This window comes from Xyrauchen texanus, chromosome 15 (genome assembly GCF_025860055.1).
Source record: "Xyrauchen texanus isolate HMW12.3.18 chromosome 15, RBS_HiC_50CHRs, whole genome shotgun sequence".
NCBI lineage: Eukaryota > Metazoa > Chordata > Actinopteri > Cypriniformes > Catostomidae > Xyrauchen > Xyrauchen texanus.
In genome coordinates, this window is record NC_068290.1 from 12687263 (window position 1) to 12703836 (window position 16574).

Below are 16574 nucleotides of genomic sequence, written 5' to 3' on the forward strand. Positions count from 1 at the left end.
TTTAGGTGAACTAGAAACTTTAGTTTTAGTTGAACTAGTGTTGTCATGCTGCTCAAATAAGTAGAGCAATGTTTTGAAAGTGCCAATGCTTATAGCCTACTTTACAGGAAAATCAACCTAAGAATGGTTTACTTGGTAATTTATCAACTCTATTCATCTTTAAATCAAACACATCTTTAGATTAGAACTAATTTCTGTTAAATATTGTCCAAACACACGCGAGGAGTCCAAAGAACTACATTTCCCATCTCAAGAAAATGACGTCAGACGTCACACGGGTCGTGTATGTATGTTTGTATGTGTGTGTGTGTGTCTTCGTTTCTGTTCACGCTAACCTCTGAATTCCACTGCTAAAACTTACTGTACACATTTCAGAGACACTCAAGTGCATTTTGACTAACTTGTAGGCTACTTCACTACGTGAAAACCCTCGGGTTGCGTGTGACAATGGAGGCATATTTACGAAGCTGTCGCGATGTGCTTAAGGTAAGACTTTGATGCGCGTGGTCTGCACACTTCATCCATTTTATACACTTATAATTAGGCGAGTTCGTGTGTACCTACACAGTACGTTCAAACTTTTATAAAGCTTAATGTTTATTCTCCTACTTGAGGGCATGCTACAAAAATAATGTCTGCTTATGTTTGCTGTACACTTGATCCTGTCACAAGTCATATGGTGTGACGCTCGTGAATATTTCCCGTCCGCCTGCGTTATGTTAGAAATTAGCACATGCATTTGAGAGAAAGTAGATTCGCATGTTTGGTTTTTATTAATTAGATTTTTGGTTATACTGTCATATAGTGTATGTCTCAATTAAATGTAACTGATCAAATACTTTTGGGGCCACTATACACTTCAGTCACACTGAATGCAATTGCCAGCTGGATTTAAGTAAGTTTTAGTGGAAGTCATTTAACCACAAATTCACCAGTAACCATAAATGGTCAGTTTAACTATGGACATGTTCCACTAAACTTTGACATCAGAAAATCTCCAAAAACGTAATTTTGAAAAATTGAAAACCTTGACAGTTTCTGCTTTACGAAATGGTTCTTTAAAATAAATGCCACTTGCTTTGCTATTTTATATAATGCATGACATTCTTAAATTTTAATTGTGGCTTAAAGGCATAGTTCACCCAAAAATATTCTCTCATCATTTACTCACCTTCATGCCATCCCAGATGTGCATGATTTTCTTTCTTCTGCTGAACATAAATTAAGGTTTTTAGAATAATATGTCAGTTCTGAAGGCCCATACAATGCAAGTGAATGGATACCAAAATGATTAAGCCCCAAAAGGACAAAGACATCATAAAAGTAATCCATAAGACTCCAGTGGTTTAATCCATGTCTTCAGAAGCGATATGAGAGCGGTGGGTGAGAAACATCATTTTTTAATTATTTTTCACTATAAATCTCCATGTTCGTCATGACCGAAAGAACTAGGTCGCGAGTACAAGCGGCCGAAATGGGCTTGCTCAGAGGGGTGGCAGGCTTCTCCCTTAGAGATAGGGTGAGGAGCTCAGTCATCCGTGAGGAGCTTGGAGTAGAGCCGCTGCTCCTTTGCGTCGAAAGGAGCCAGTTGAGCTGGTTTGGGCATCTGGTAAGGATGCCCCCTGGCCGCCTCCCTAGGGAGGTGTTTCAGGCACGTCCAGCTGGGAGGAGGCCTCGGGGAAGACCCAGGATTAGGTGGAGAGATTACATCTCCAAACTGGCCTGGGAACGCCTCGGGGTCCCCCAGTCAGAGCTGGTTAATGTGGCTCGGGATAGGGAAGTTTGGGTCTGGAGCAGCTGCCCCCGCGACCCGACTTCGGATAAGCAGTTGAAGATGGATGGATGGATGAATCTCCATGTTCAAATTTTCCTTCTTTCGTTTTATGGCGATTCGCTTTCTTCGGGCATATCGCTACCTACTTGGCAGGGAGGAGAATTTATAGTAAAAAAAAAAAAAGTCTTAAATATTTATCTGTTTCTTACCTGAACCTATCATATTGGTTCTGAATATATGGATTTAACCACAGGTGTCTCATGGATTACTTTTTTTTATGCCTTTATGTGATTTTTGGAGCTTGACAGGTCTGGTCACTATTCACTTATATTGGGAGGACCTACAAATCTGAAATACACCGATCAGTCACAACATTAAAACCACCGGCCTAATATTGTGTAGGTCCCCCTTGTGCCACCAAAACAGCACTAAACCACATCTCCGAATAGCATTCTGAGATACTCTTCTTCTCACCACAATTGTACAGATCGATTATCTTTGTTACCATAGACTTTGCCAGTTCAAACCAGTCTGGCCATTCTCTGTTCACATCAACCATCAGAATGGGGAGAAAATGTGATCTCAGTGATTTGGACCATGGAATGCGGCAATAGGAGGGTCTACACAATATTAGACAGGTGTTTTTAATGTTGTGGCTGATCGGTGTATTCCAAAAGTCTTTGTGTTCAGCAGAAGAAAGTCGTACTCATCTGGGATTGCATGTGGGTGAGTAAATGATGAGAGAATTTTCATTTTTGGTTGAACTATCCCTTTAAGTGTTCAAATACTTGGGGTCACTGTTTGAATCTTTTCTCCATACAATCAATTACAACATACTTTTCACAACCCATTAAAATATAAATTTTGCAAGCTGTCTGGTGTATATTTGAGAGCTTCAGACATGCGGTTTTACTTTCTGAGGATTAAAAATGCTGTCAGTGTGTTTAGTCAATAAAAACCATTCCCACTTTTCTAGTTTTACGGCTTAATGTATTAAGTTTCTTTACTTAAGGTGGCCCTATTTGCAGATACAATAATACCTGCTGTTTGATGCCGCATCTGTCAGACAGCACTGCTTCTCTAACCCAAACACTGTTGTTTTAAACCCAAACACCCTGACACCTGCTGTCACCAACTGCTGTGCAGACAGACTCAAGCCTTGTAGTTACTTAGTGTTTAACCTGAAGTGTGATTCTCAGCCCATGGAAGCAAGCAGAAAGGGGTTATTTAACAACTTCAGTCAATGATTGAAGAAACTGAGAGAATCAGCAAGATTCTTTGGTTGCGCTATGGTTGAAGTGCCTTTTGCCTGCATTGAAGCATAAGGTTGCAAATAAAGAGCACACCAGCGAGCCAAGTGCTCTTTCCACATGTTTCGTTGACCAAACACCCAGAGGTTCTGTACTGTTTACTCATTGTCCCGTGATCTATTTCACATTGCCCTGACTTCTTGAACTTCCTAAGCTATTCCTTGGATGTGCACATATGGGTATGAATAAGCATGTTTTATCTGTACTTCCTCATCTAACAGTATTTTGGGTGATGATTATCACATGAGAGAGAAAGAGATCACCCAAACCTAACCCAAGTCCATCTGTACATCTAGCCTCACCTCTAGCGCTGGGTAGCATCGGGAAGTCCGATTCCTTTTAGCAAATCTGTTTATTCGGACGGTTTGTTTCATTAAACCGATTCAAAGTCACAACTGTCTTGATTATTTTTACCCTGATTCCTGGTGTATTTTACAATAATGGTTTGAGCAAAATGGTAGTTCATTTGATTGAAAATTAAAACACAATTTTAAGCCATTTCCGAGATGATAAATTTGAGATATTTTGGATATTGTCAAAAGGCTGAAAAATATTAGGTTTTTGTGATATTGCGCAGCCCTGCTCTTGACTGTGCCAGCTGTGACCTCAGTCTGTGTGTTGACCAAACAGTCTGTCGTTCATTATTTAAAACCAACCTCAGCTTGCTTCCTGGATCAGAGTGCATCATTTAACACTGACGTCACACATAGCTTCTATGTTTGGCTGGAGTAATGGAGATGGCCAAATACTAATTAACACTGGATGGAGAGTCATTATCAAGACAGATAAAAGCCTGTATTGGATGACTCCAGGATGATTCGTTCAGTGTTATTCAATAAAAAAAGTGCTCTTTGTTTAGTAAGTAGGCCATCAAATGGGTTTCAAAATAGGCTTTTGGGTTTACCCGTTGTCAGTATTAGTTCTATTTAAAGGAATAGTTTACCCAAAAGTCATAATTGTCAGCAATTACTCGTGTTTTTTTTCTTCTTTGGAAAACAAGGAAAAAATTATGAAGAATATTCATGCTGCTCTTTTCCGTTTAATAAATGCATATTGTGACCAGTGGCTGTCAAGCTAAAAAATGGCAAAAAAATTAATAAAAAATACATGCACATATTAAAATTTGGCCAGATTTAATGACAAGAACACCAAACGGCACATTTGAATAAGCAAAAGCATGAATGGGATTTGAGACTTCAGCACAAAGTATATTTCGGTCCGACACAAAGCTGAGTATCTGCACACAGGACGCGTGACGCAAATTTCGTCATCAGCTGAATGCTCGAGTAGGCTACTGAACGCATGCAGCCCTATTTTTCTAAACATGCCCAAATGAGCATACACCTTGATTTATTTGCACTACTTAGTGGGTCCACAAGGTAGCAACACTCACATTTGAGCCATTGCTGTCACGAAGAAGTGCTAGAAGATGATGTAATCACCACTAAACATCATGAGACAAAGCTACAAAACAACAGTTAATGTCAAGTCAAGAGTGTGTTTGTGAGGAGGTCAGAAGATACTGGTTTGTATAACTCGAGTCTGAAGGACTATAAAGACATCCTGGAAGAGGACTGCCATTCTACAGTATATCTGGTGGGAAGCCATAGAATGTGTTTTATCTCTGGCACGTTGTACCCCACCTCACACTGGCTTTCAATGATATAGAGTTACTGGGAGTTCATAAGAGGTCAGCATTGTTTGTTGGAATCTATTGCTGCTATTGGATGCATTTTCAACGTTCAGCTTACTGGTGGTTACTTATTTATTGTTGGGAAGCTGTCCCGTTTTTTCTTTTTTAATGCAAGTCAATTTGCATTGGCTTAATTAGAGCGGTGCCTTCGAAAGGCCACAATCTCAGTAACTTTTCTGCTCCTTCTTCATTAGCTGTAATAATTCCTTTCTATAATTATTTGCTCACAGCTAGCCTGATACTGATGCATAAACCAAGAACAGGCTTTACATATTAATGTTGTTTGTCAGCCTGGTTTAATAGAGCCACTATGTATTTTTATGAGCTATGCTTGAAGGTATGCTTGAAGGTATACATTATGAATACTTATCCTGTATTAGTCCAGCAGTCTGACATTGTTTTCCTTCATTCTTAGGGTTGTAGTAAGAACACCCCTGGGCTGCATGTCATAATGGGGAATGAGGCTTGTGATATGGACTCCATGGTATCAGCACTGACCTTCGCCTACTTTCTTTCAAAGGTATGCTACACCAAGTAAACTCGGTTATGTCCTGTTGTGTTAGCGGAAAGCAGGAGAACTGTGCAGTTATTTATTATACACATTATTTATAATCAGCCTTTTATAATAAAATTTTAAGAAATGTTTTAGATTATATTTTCTATATCAGGGTGATTTGCAAGCCTGGAAAGGTCATAAAAAAAAAATCTTTATAATATCAAGAAAACAGCATGGAATTTCTATTGGGGATATACATTTTCTATGCAGTCTCTAAAAGGATCTTTAAATGTTCTTATAAAGGAACTACATAGAACTTGAAAAGTTAACTGGTCAAAAAGTGTGGGCGCACTTAAGTAATTTTTTGTATATTTTTTTTTTAAATTGGAGAGGATATTGATTTATTCATTATTCTTTATCTGACACAGACTCTGGACTCTAAGAGGGTACCAGTGCCTGTACTCAATATACCACGGGCTGAGTTTCCCTTGCGTTCTGACAGTATATTTCTGCTAAGAGAGACTGGATTATCCCAGGACCACCTGCTGTTTAGGGACGAGGTTGACCTCTGTGGCCTGCACAAGGCTAAACAGCTCACACTGACACTGGTTGACCACAACGTTCTGCCCAGGTCTGTGTTCTGTTCTGTAGCACATATGCATTTAAAATAATGCACCATGCTCAATGTTCACACACAACGAGATGATAGACCCAAACTTTCTTCATATTCTTATTGTAGTCCAATTAAAACAAATAAAACAGATTTTAAATTCTGCTTGGATGAGTCACATTCAAAGCCGTTTTAAAATGCATACGAAAGCACACCTGTGAATGCACATTTTATATCTGTGTCCCAAATGACGCACTGTGCACTTACACTATACACTATGCACTCAGCCATCTAGGGTGCTTCTCAATCAGATATCTCGGCTGCCACGTCATCAAGCACCATCAAATGCCGTCTCAGTTGTGAGGACCCTTGGTAGACAGCCTCGTTTTGAAGCCTTCTTTTGCCATATTTTGGAGGATGCATCAAGTAAAATAAAGGTGTGAATCCGTCCGCTCGTATTCTGAGAACACTGCATCATGATCATGTGTTTTGTAGATGACAGAGAGCAAAGCGCTCTAAAGTGTGCTGCACATACAGACTATATATGTATTTAATGAAATCATAGCTTTTTGGGTTTTAATAATGACATTGTGCCATATAGCAAACTGCTTATCCAGAGGTGAGAAACTGCCATCAAAAATTCTTTATTTAGATTAAATGGAACAAAAAGACAAAAAAATATATACTACTGTTTATGTATACTACTATAAAAATAAATAAATTTAAAAAGTAATTTAATTTTAATTTGATTAAAGTTTTAATGAATTCATTTAAATAGACACCATTTTCACCATCACGATAATAAAATGTAATAATTAAACTGTTGAAAATAACCATCTAATAACGACAGTAAACATCATGACCTCTCATGTATTTTTGCTTAAATATTACACCCTTTGGCCTAATAAAATGTCCTGGAAATGTTCTGGAAAATTGTGCCCCAATAAGAGTGGGAACCCTGATTGTTTTTTTTTTATATGTAACTATTTATCTAACATTGGTGTCTTTTATAAAATTGTGTTTGCTGCCATTTTATTAAAGCAAAAGCTCTGCATATAGGTTTGTTCATACCAAAACCATTTATTTTGTGCTATTGTTCATTTCGAATGAGACACCTCACTCACACAAAAAACATGTTTTTCATGACTCGCTGTGAATAGACCTTGCGTCTGAAGTTCCCCTTGCAAAATCGTCACAGATTTGTTTTGAACGGATCTTTACAGTGATTGTATGGGGTTATACTCTGCAGCCTAGTAATAATGATAGTAGTAAATTATACAATTATTAAATGATATTGATAAATTATATGTATATAATATGTAATTAACCGTTACATAACTAGATGAAAATAAATTAAATGAAAATAATAATATATGTAATATAATACATTATAATATTAAGTATGATTGTAGTTCATCATGACAACCAAAGTTGTGAAGGAAGATCATGATATTTATTTTTCACTATGTGTGTTTTTTATTGTAAATCTCCAGTGCTGACAGTGAGCTGGAAGAAGCTGTTGTGGAAGTGATTGACCATCACCTCCTACAGAGGACCCCATCTCCGTCCTGTCCTGTCACTGTGGAGACAGTGGGCTCCTGTGCCACCTTGGTGACAGAGCGCATTGCCCAGAAAGCACCTGGGGTGCTCGACCAACAAGTGGCTCAGCTTTTATATGGTGAGAGTCCTGGTGAAGTGTTTAAACATGAGTAGGAATGCAGGCCTCACAGCATGGATGATGTTCAATCTGTTAGACACTGTTAGACACATCAGATGGGCTCAGCAGGGGTTTCACTGACATTTCGCTGATGGAGAATATGAATATATTATTCATGGTACCCTGTAGATTTGACACATACATGCAATATGATTATAGTGATGTGTAAAGGAACATTGCAGAGTTGAATTGCTTGTGAAATGTATTGTGGCCTTCTGTTAATAGGTACCATTATCTTAGACTGTGTAAACATGGCACCCGAGGCAGGTAAAGTCACCCCTAAGGACAGCCAGTATGCCATGTTTTTGGAGAAGCGTTTTCCAAAGCTGCCTCCAAGGAGTTCTCTATTTCAGTCTCTACAGAATGCCAAGTTTGATGTGTCAGGTGAGATGATTTTAGAAAACAATCTGCTTATTAAAGGCTGTGTAGTTCAATTGAATGTTATGATTTGATGAATGATAATTTGATTATGTAATTTTATGATACTGTACTGTATATCAGGCCTCTCAACTGAGCAGATGCTGTTGAAAGACATGAAAGTAGCATCCGGTGGGGATCTGAGACTGGTTGTCAGTGCCATTTACATGACACTAGAGGTCAGTATTGTTTTGATGCAAATTCTTACACTCTCTGAAATAAGGCAACTAGTAGGGATGAACCTAATTTGAACATTTTCTTTCATTCAATCTGTTAGTTGGATTTATAACAGGCTTACATGACTAAAAAGTGAAAAGTAAAGGAAAACGTAACTTTTTTAAAAAGTTAAACTACTTCTGAATTGACACATCACCGGAATGAAATTGCTTATTGTCATTGTTGTTAATTTAATAAAAAATGTGACTAATCTCAAAGAAAGTTATGCCTTATATGCAATCTTGTATGAGTTGAAGAACTCTTTTTCACCATTGTCTGTTTTGATGCTCACTTTAAATTTAGAAAATCACATGCTAATGACATGTTTCTTCTTGAGTGAAGTGAATCTTGTGTTTCGGCCATGCGTCTAGCCTCAGTACTTGCTTCCACAAAAAAGAGAGAGGAAATGTAGATTATGATATGCGAAGGAGCTCTTGTTGTGGGCACAAAATGTGCTCATGTGCCCATCCTTATGACTCATGTGAATTCCTCAATAATACTGAAGCACAACTCAATCCAAGTCAGACACGCCTAATCTCTCAGCAGGGTTGGGCATTCTGTCTCACGCACCAACTGATTACACCATACGTTAACCTCAACATCAGACTCTCCTATTGTCTTGTTGAAACACCTCTGAATTGTATATGAATGGTATTACCTGTCTTGTTCTCAGTAATGCTTGAGTATGAAAAGTGCTGTCTTGTCTTTAGGCTTTTCTACAGAGACGTGGCCTACAGCAAGACCTCTGTGAGTTCTGCCACAATCATAACTATAACCTGGTGATTGCCATGACAATCTCTTTCAATGACAACAAAGAGCCCTTCCGACAGCTCGCCGTCTATAGTTCCAGCACTGTCTACAGGGAAGAGGTACTCATGACTTTGTACTATCAGTATGTGGTATAAGGTCAACATGAAATCAAAATGGACCCTATTTACTCTCTTAATACACAATCCTGGTCTTATTGTACAGGATTCATCAGTTCACATTGTTCTAAAGGAAAAAGTTATTTGTAATTTTTCATCAAAATACAACATTTTCCTGCATGAAATAACCTTTTTCCTTTTACTTGAGCGATCCTAATATCGATTCTTCAAATTCCAAAATCAGTCTTTTACTCTATGCTAGGAGTGCTCATTACGTTGATCATGATCAACCAGTCAGTTGCAAAACAAACACTGGTTGATCTCTTAAACAGGACAAAAAGTAAAGCGAGTAAAGAGAAAAACTATACAAATAACACTAATATCGAGAATCTGTGTTTGCTTTATGTGTGTGCGCTTGCTGAGTTGCAGTAATGCGAATATGCACCTAAATGGTAAAATACACTTCAAAATTTCGTGAAAATGCTAGTCTTGGTGAGCTATTAATGTGAGCTATTAATTTATGTCTAGAGTGAATGTAAAAAGTGTATTTGTATCAAAGGCCCCATTTACACCTTGCATTACAGTTCATATCCAGATAGGATCTGGATATTCTTAAGCTGGATTTAATTTACACCTTGCAGTCGAATGCATCTCCACTGTGATCAGATAGAGATCTGGTCAAATTTACCTGCACCTTTAGTGAATTTTAAAAACATTGATGGATAATTCAAATGATTTCCAACACTTTAACAGCCAGGGTTTTCCATTCTTTGAAATATTTTGGCGGCAGTCAAAGCTAAATTTCGGGTCGCTGAAACATATTTAATGATATTCATCTCATGCTCAGAATCCGTTCCTGACCACCTTCGAATGTGGTTTTAGCGATCCGATTACAATCCGTTCACAATGTATCTTGGGTGCATTTACACCTGTCTTTTAATGCTGTCAAGTGCTATCCCAAACTTTGAAGAACTTGAAACAATTGTGACTCAAATTAGTATTTTGTCGTAGTATCAATTCTAATTAGGAGCATGTGAATCAGAATTTAATCTAGAAATCTGTTTTGATACTAAACCTTAATGGTCTTGGAAAATGAGTTTAATCAATAGCCAAATAGCTATTCTGGAATAATTTTAGGCTACTGTTTTAGTTAAAGGAATATTCTGTGTTCAACGCAAGTTAAGCTCAATCGACTGCATTTTGGGGCTTAATGTTCTTTACCACAAAAAAAAAAAACACATCTGGGTAACAGTGAGGCACTTACAATGAAAGCTTTGCACAGGACGTAAACATTGTATGTGTTAACATGATTTTAGTGCCAGGGATTTACACATTCACATTACAGAATTAAAATGTGTTCTGAATGCTGTTTCATGTTGACTTCAAAAATGTTGCTGACTGTTCCATTTTTTATATGTAATGTATTTGATTTTTTGGTAGATGAGTAAAGCACTAGAAAAGGCCAAAAATCCCAGTCTGGATCTTCGGCCAATGAGCAGTCCATATTCCGATGTAAAGGTCTATGTGCAGGGTAACACTTTGGCGTCATGGAAGAAGGTATTGCCTTTAATCTCAGACTTCCTAAAGGAAAGGGAGAGGAAATTGGCTCAGATTGGGAACATTGAAGACCTTTATCTGGACGATGATTCCAATCAGGACCAGAGTGACTCGCAGCAGCAATGTGTTGAAGATGCTGGAATTGAGGACGATACCCAATTCCCTCCAACACCAATGAACAGTCTGGTGGAAGGCTGTCCTTTGGACAATGGCCTGCCAAAAATAAATCCTGAGGTGTTGGTGGAAAGAGTTAGGAAGATGGCAAGCATGGAGGACCAGTCTCCTGAAGGACAGTGAAGGAAGATCTGTTTTTCTACAGAGTCCTTCGTAACAGCTGGAGAAGGCCAGTCCTTCTACTTCTTCAAGAAGATGCAGTGCACATACAGAAGCGCACAAGGGCAAGAAAATAAAATGCCTCTTTTTTGATCTGGTTAACTGACAAAGGTACGATATGGTCGAAAGAGACCTTTTTGTTGACATTCTAAGTACATATTGACTGGTACATATAGGTTGAAATGGAACATACATCAGATTATTTAAAGTTTGGATATCATAAATTATAAATTATCAAAATATTTCAGGTTTGGGCTAATTATTGATTGGTTCCAGTTTTATTCATATTCTGATCTTCCCCTAAAATAATCAAAAGTCTGATTTGCTTTGACGCCCCCTCTGTCCAGGCTATCTCTTTATAGATCTTATCAATATATTTAAGCTCGTTCTGTTCCACAAGTGACTGCAAGCATTCGCTGCAAAACTGTTAAAAAATGTATTCCTGGTGTGTGCTACGATACAAGTAGTTATATGGATGCTAGCTATTGTGGCTTCAAACCTATGTTTTATTGATCTTTGTAGTATTAAGTACCATAATTTTAAACTTAATTATTTTCACTGACTCGAAACCAGTTCTCAACATATTTTAAGTTTGTTCTCAGTTTGCCATCACCCAGTGAAGTGTCTAAACATTACAAATCAATGCACCATTAAGTCCTGCCTTCGAGTAGTTACTAACTTTAGTAGTTTAGTTGTAAGTGAAGGATGTATGGGGACATTACATTGATGTATACACAGAAACACACAACAGCGATTCCGTGCCAATTATATAGTAACGGTGGAGAAGATCCCTCTTACAAAGCAAAACCAGGTGGGACTTGACAAAAGTAAAGTACTTTGTCTTTGTAAGTTGGAATTTTACCAATGAAGGATGTCAAATCTTAACTATCACCTACAAACCAAACATGATGTATGGCACTCATGAGGGGCCGCTGCGCAGCTTGTTGGAGTTTTTTTTGGATTGTCTATTGGTGCTCAAAGTGGGCAGAGCCAGTGCTAAAATCAGAATAAGACCTTGTTCGTTTTTGGAATTGCCATATTAAAATACTACTCTTACTATTTCTGTTATATAGATATGACAGAAGCAGTAAGAGTAGGATAAGTAGCATGCCATTACGGACACAGCCACTAGCTGGGTTTCCATCCAAATGTTTGACATTTCTGAAAAATCGACTGACGTAAATTCTAAACATTGCACGTTTCTATCAACTGTGTTATGCACATTATCTAGAGGGAGCCCGCCTTGTGTCATGGAACAACAGCTGAACGACCTCCTTGCTTTGGGGAGAGTTGTATTTGCGATAAAAGAGTAATTTTACATTGTTATTATATCCTGCCATAAGATGTTGCAGAATAAGTGCAATAGCTCACATAGTAAGGCCATACGCCACCAGCTTCCATATACTTGGGAGCGCCTGCACTCACTTTAATGACGAGCTGTAGGTTAAGCACTTCCGACTAACCAGGGCTATGTTTGAATATATTTTTTATTGACGCTGACTACCACCCCTGGAGTCATGAGTTTGAATCCAGGGTGTGCTGAGTGACTCCAGTCAGGACTCCTATGCAACCAAATTGACCCGATTGCTAGGAAGGGTAGAGTCACATGGGGTAACCTCCTTGTGGTCATGATTAAGTGGTTCTCGCTCTCAATGGGGCACGTGGTAAGTTGTGCATGGATCACGGAAGAGTAGCATGAGCCTCCGCAGTGTCATGAACAGCAAGCCACGTGATAAGATGCACGGATTGATGGTTTCAGAAGCGGAGGAAATTGAGACTTGTCCCCTGTCACCCGTATTGAGGTGAGTAACCACGCCACCACGAGGACCTAGTTAGTAGTGGAAAATTGGCATTCCAAAATTGTGAAGGAAAGATGATTAAATGTTTAAAAAAAGAGAATAAAAGAAGAATCATGTGCCATGATCGGGCCATTTTTTGGGATAGTCACTTTAAGCTATCGCACTCCTATGCCAACCGATGAGCTCATTGCCATCACGCTTTACAATTGGTCATAACACATCATCGTTTAAGTGAATAAAACATTCCCATCACCTTAATTCGCATTTTGAATTATACAAAACTTAAACATTGTTCGAAACTTCAGAAAATCCAACACATCCTAGCGCATACACTTTTAAGCGAATGTTGAGAGTTTATTCGCATATCAAGCATTTCCATTTAGGTTTTCTTATGTGCAATTTCAGTATTCATCTAAAAATAGTTGCATGGAACCCTAGCTACTGTCTGCAGTGCTCTTCATGTGGAGTTCAAAGAGGCACTTGACACCCTGATGTGAATCATGTGAATTCCATATCCAAAGTGGATAGCCACAGCCTGCCAGCCAATTAATATTGTGGAGAATGAGGGTTTCAGAGATTTAATGCACATTTCAATCATTTACAAACCTATGGGGATTTGTTCTTTCAATTAGTCAACCTGATTTCTATCTATACACTGTGGAAGGCTTTGTTTGGAAAGTGTTAATAAGGCATTATTTTTACATTTTGTTTTGTTTCCCATAAAGTAAATAACTGCATTTGACATGAAAAGTATATATAGTCAAATTTCAGCACTTTCAAAATCTGCGATCAATTGCAGTTAACTGTAAATGTTTGCAATTAATCATGAGTCGAAAGATACCTAAAATATTTATTTAAGTCGTGCCATTTCCGTTTTATCTGCAGCAGCTATAGATGTTAATGGAGGAACGTGTCATGATTATTAATGGGTAATTACAAATGTCTCTTCTCATGATTCCCCAGTGATATAGGAAAAAAGCCACATGTATGCATTGTGTCTTAGCTGACCCGCTGCTGGATATAATGCTGGATACTGCATTTTGGTATTTGAGATTTTACTACTAACTACCAAAGACTGGCATGAATCTCAATTTTAAGATGTATAACTTTATTGTATTCTATTAATTTGTACTATGTTATCTTGTTTAATGTATTTAAGGTTTTGATTAAAGATTTGATTGCATTTGGGATTTAGCACACACACACACACACATATATGTGTGTGTGTGCATGTATGTGTGTGTATATATAAAATATACACTGATGGAATAATGTACTGATTTTGCACTTATGGAAAGAAGTTGGTACTTTTATTCACCAAAGTGGCATTCAACTGATAACAATGTATAGGCAGGACATTAATAACTTAATTTATTTTATATTACAATTTGAAAAACATTTTTAGAACAACTTAAGAGTTCTTATTACGTTGGCATTCTAGCTGTCAGTTTGTCCAGATACTTGGGTGACATTTCACCCCACGCTTCCTGTAGCACTTGCCATAGATGTGGCTGTCTTGTTGGGCACTTCTCATACACCTTACATTCTAGCTGATCCCACAAAAAGCTCAATGGGTTAAGATCCATAACACGCTTTTCCAATTATCTGTTGTCCAATGTCCAGTTTCTTTGCTCACTCTAACCTTTTCTTCTTCTGTTTCAAAAGTGGCTTTTTCTTTGCAATTCTTCTCATAAGGCCTGCACCCGGAGTCTTCCCTTTACTGTTGTACATGAAACTGGTGTTGAGTGGGTAGAATTCAATGAAGCTGTCAGCTGAGGACATGTGAGGCATCTATTTCTCAAACTAGAGATGTACTTATCGTCTTGTTTAGTTGTACATCTTGTAAATTATTTTTTTTACAATATTAAAATTTTTAATTTTACAATATAATATTGACCTTAAGACATGCCAGTCTATTGTATAATGTGGCAACTCAAAACAAACACAAAACAATGTTAAGCTTCATTGAACGAACCAAACAGCTTTCAACTGAGTTTGATTTAATGGCAAGTGATGTTGTTGTACCAAATTAGCAATTTAGCATGATTACTCAATGATAAGGTGTTTGGAGTGATGGCTGCTGGAAATGGGGCCTGTCTAGATTTGATCAAAAATAACTTTTTTTCAGATCGTGATGGTGCTGTTTTTTTACATCAGTAATGTCCTGACTTTATTTTGTGATCTGTTGAATGCCACTTTGGTGAATTAAAGTACCAATTTCCTTCTGAAACAGCAAAATATGTACATTATTCCAAAACCTTTGACCGCCAGTGTAATATATATATAATAATTACTATAATAATACATTTTAATTGTAATTGTTGTACTCAAAGTGCTATAAAAATATATATATATATATATATATATATTAGTTGAAGTCAGAAGTTTACATACACCTTAGCCAAATAAATTTAAACTCCTGACATTTAATCGTAGAAAACATTCCCTGTCTTAGGTCAGTTAGGATCACTAATTTATTTTAAGAATGTGAACTGTCAGAATAATAGTAAAGAGAATGATTTATTTCAGCTTTTATTTCTTTCATCACATTGTACATTTCTGACCCTCTGTGATTCACTTTGTTAGTATTTGGTCACATTGCCTTTAAATTGTTTAACTTGGGTCAAATATTTTGGGTAGCCTTCCACAAGCTTCTCACAATAAGTTGCTGGAATTTCGGCCCATTCCTCCAGACAGAGCTGATGTAACTGAGTCAGGCTTGTAGGCCTCCTTGCTCGCGCATGCTTTTTCAGTTCTGCCCACAAATTTCTATCAGATTGAGGTCAGGGTTTTGTGATGGCCACTCCAATACCTTGACTTGTCCTTAAGCTGTATTTCCACAACTTTGGAGGTATGCTTGGGGTCATTCTCCTTTTGGAAGGCCCATTTGCTACCAAGCTTCAACTTCCTGGCTGATGTCTTGAGTATATCCACATAATTCTTCTTCCTCATGATGCCATCTATTTTGTGAAGTGCACCAGTCCCTCCTGCAGCAAAGTACCCCCACAACATGATTGTGCCACCCCCATGCTTCATAGTTAGGATTGTGTTCTTCAGATTGCAACCCTCACCTTTTTTCCTCCAAACATAACAATGGTCATTATGGCCACAGATCAGAGGGCATTTTGGTAGTCTGGCTTTTTTTATGGCAGTTTTGGAGCAGTGGCTTCTTCCTTGCTCAGCAGCCTTTCAGGTTATGCCGATATAGGACTCGTTTTACTGTAGATATAGATACTTGTCTACCTGTTTCCTCCAGCATCTTCACAAGATCCTTTGCTGTTGTTCTGGGATTGATTTGCACTTTACGCACCAAAATATTTTCATCTATAGGATACAGAATATGTCTTCGTCCTGAGCAGTATGATGGCTGCGTGGTCCCATGGGTTTTATTCTTAAATACTATTGTTTGTATAGATGAATGTGTATTGATGGATGTGGGGAGTGAAAGCAAGCCTGTCTAGTCCGATCCCACAGAAGAGCTACTCTAGTACAGAAAAAACGGAATGCTGGCCATGATAGAAAGGTGTCAGAACACACAGTGCATCGCAGCTTGCTGCAAATGGGGCTGCATAGCCACAGACTGGTCTTGTAAAAAAATTTTTTTGAGGGGTAGGGTTAGAGGATAGAATATACAGTTGTACAGTATAGAAATCATTGTCTATGGAGTGTTCTCGTAATGATAGGAGTACCAACATGTGTATGTATACAGTATATTATATATATAATATGAGAGAGAGAGAGATTTTAATTTATCAAAATGTACACCTGTCTTTTTATTTGTGCGAT

The 16574-nt window shown here is 37.9% G+C and overlaps 2 protein-coding genes across 2 annotated transcripts in view; one reads left to right on the plus strand and one right to left on the minus strand.

Annotated features, from left to right (window-relative positions):
• Window positions 1-306: 306 nt before the first annotated feature.
• Window positions 307-12227, plus strand: LOC127655665 (exopolyphosphatase PRUNE1-like). The gene is made up of 8 exons (XM_052143582.1): window positions 307-486; window positions 5193-5297; window positions 5702-5904; window positions 7377-7561; window positions 7826-7984; window positions 8102-8196; window positions 8944-9102; window positions 10540-12227. The coding sequence occupies exons 1-8, from the start codon at window positions 448-450 to the stop codon at window positions 10951-10953; spliced, it is 1359 nt and encodes a 452-aa protein (XP_051999542.1). The 5' UTR covers window positions 307-447; the 3' UTR covers window positions 10954-12227.
• A 182-nt stretch (window positions 12228-12409) lies between these two features.
• The window catches only part of LOC127655666 (SH3 domain-binding protein 5-like), a 263875-nt gene continuing 259710 nt past the window's right edge, over window positions 12410-16574 (minus strand). The window contains exon 10 of the mRNA XM_052143583.1: window positions 12410-14430. The gene's annotated coding sequence lies outside the window, so the exon portion shown is untranslated. The remainder of the gene's footprint in view (window positions 14431-16574) is intronic.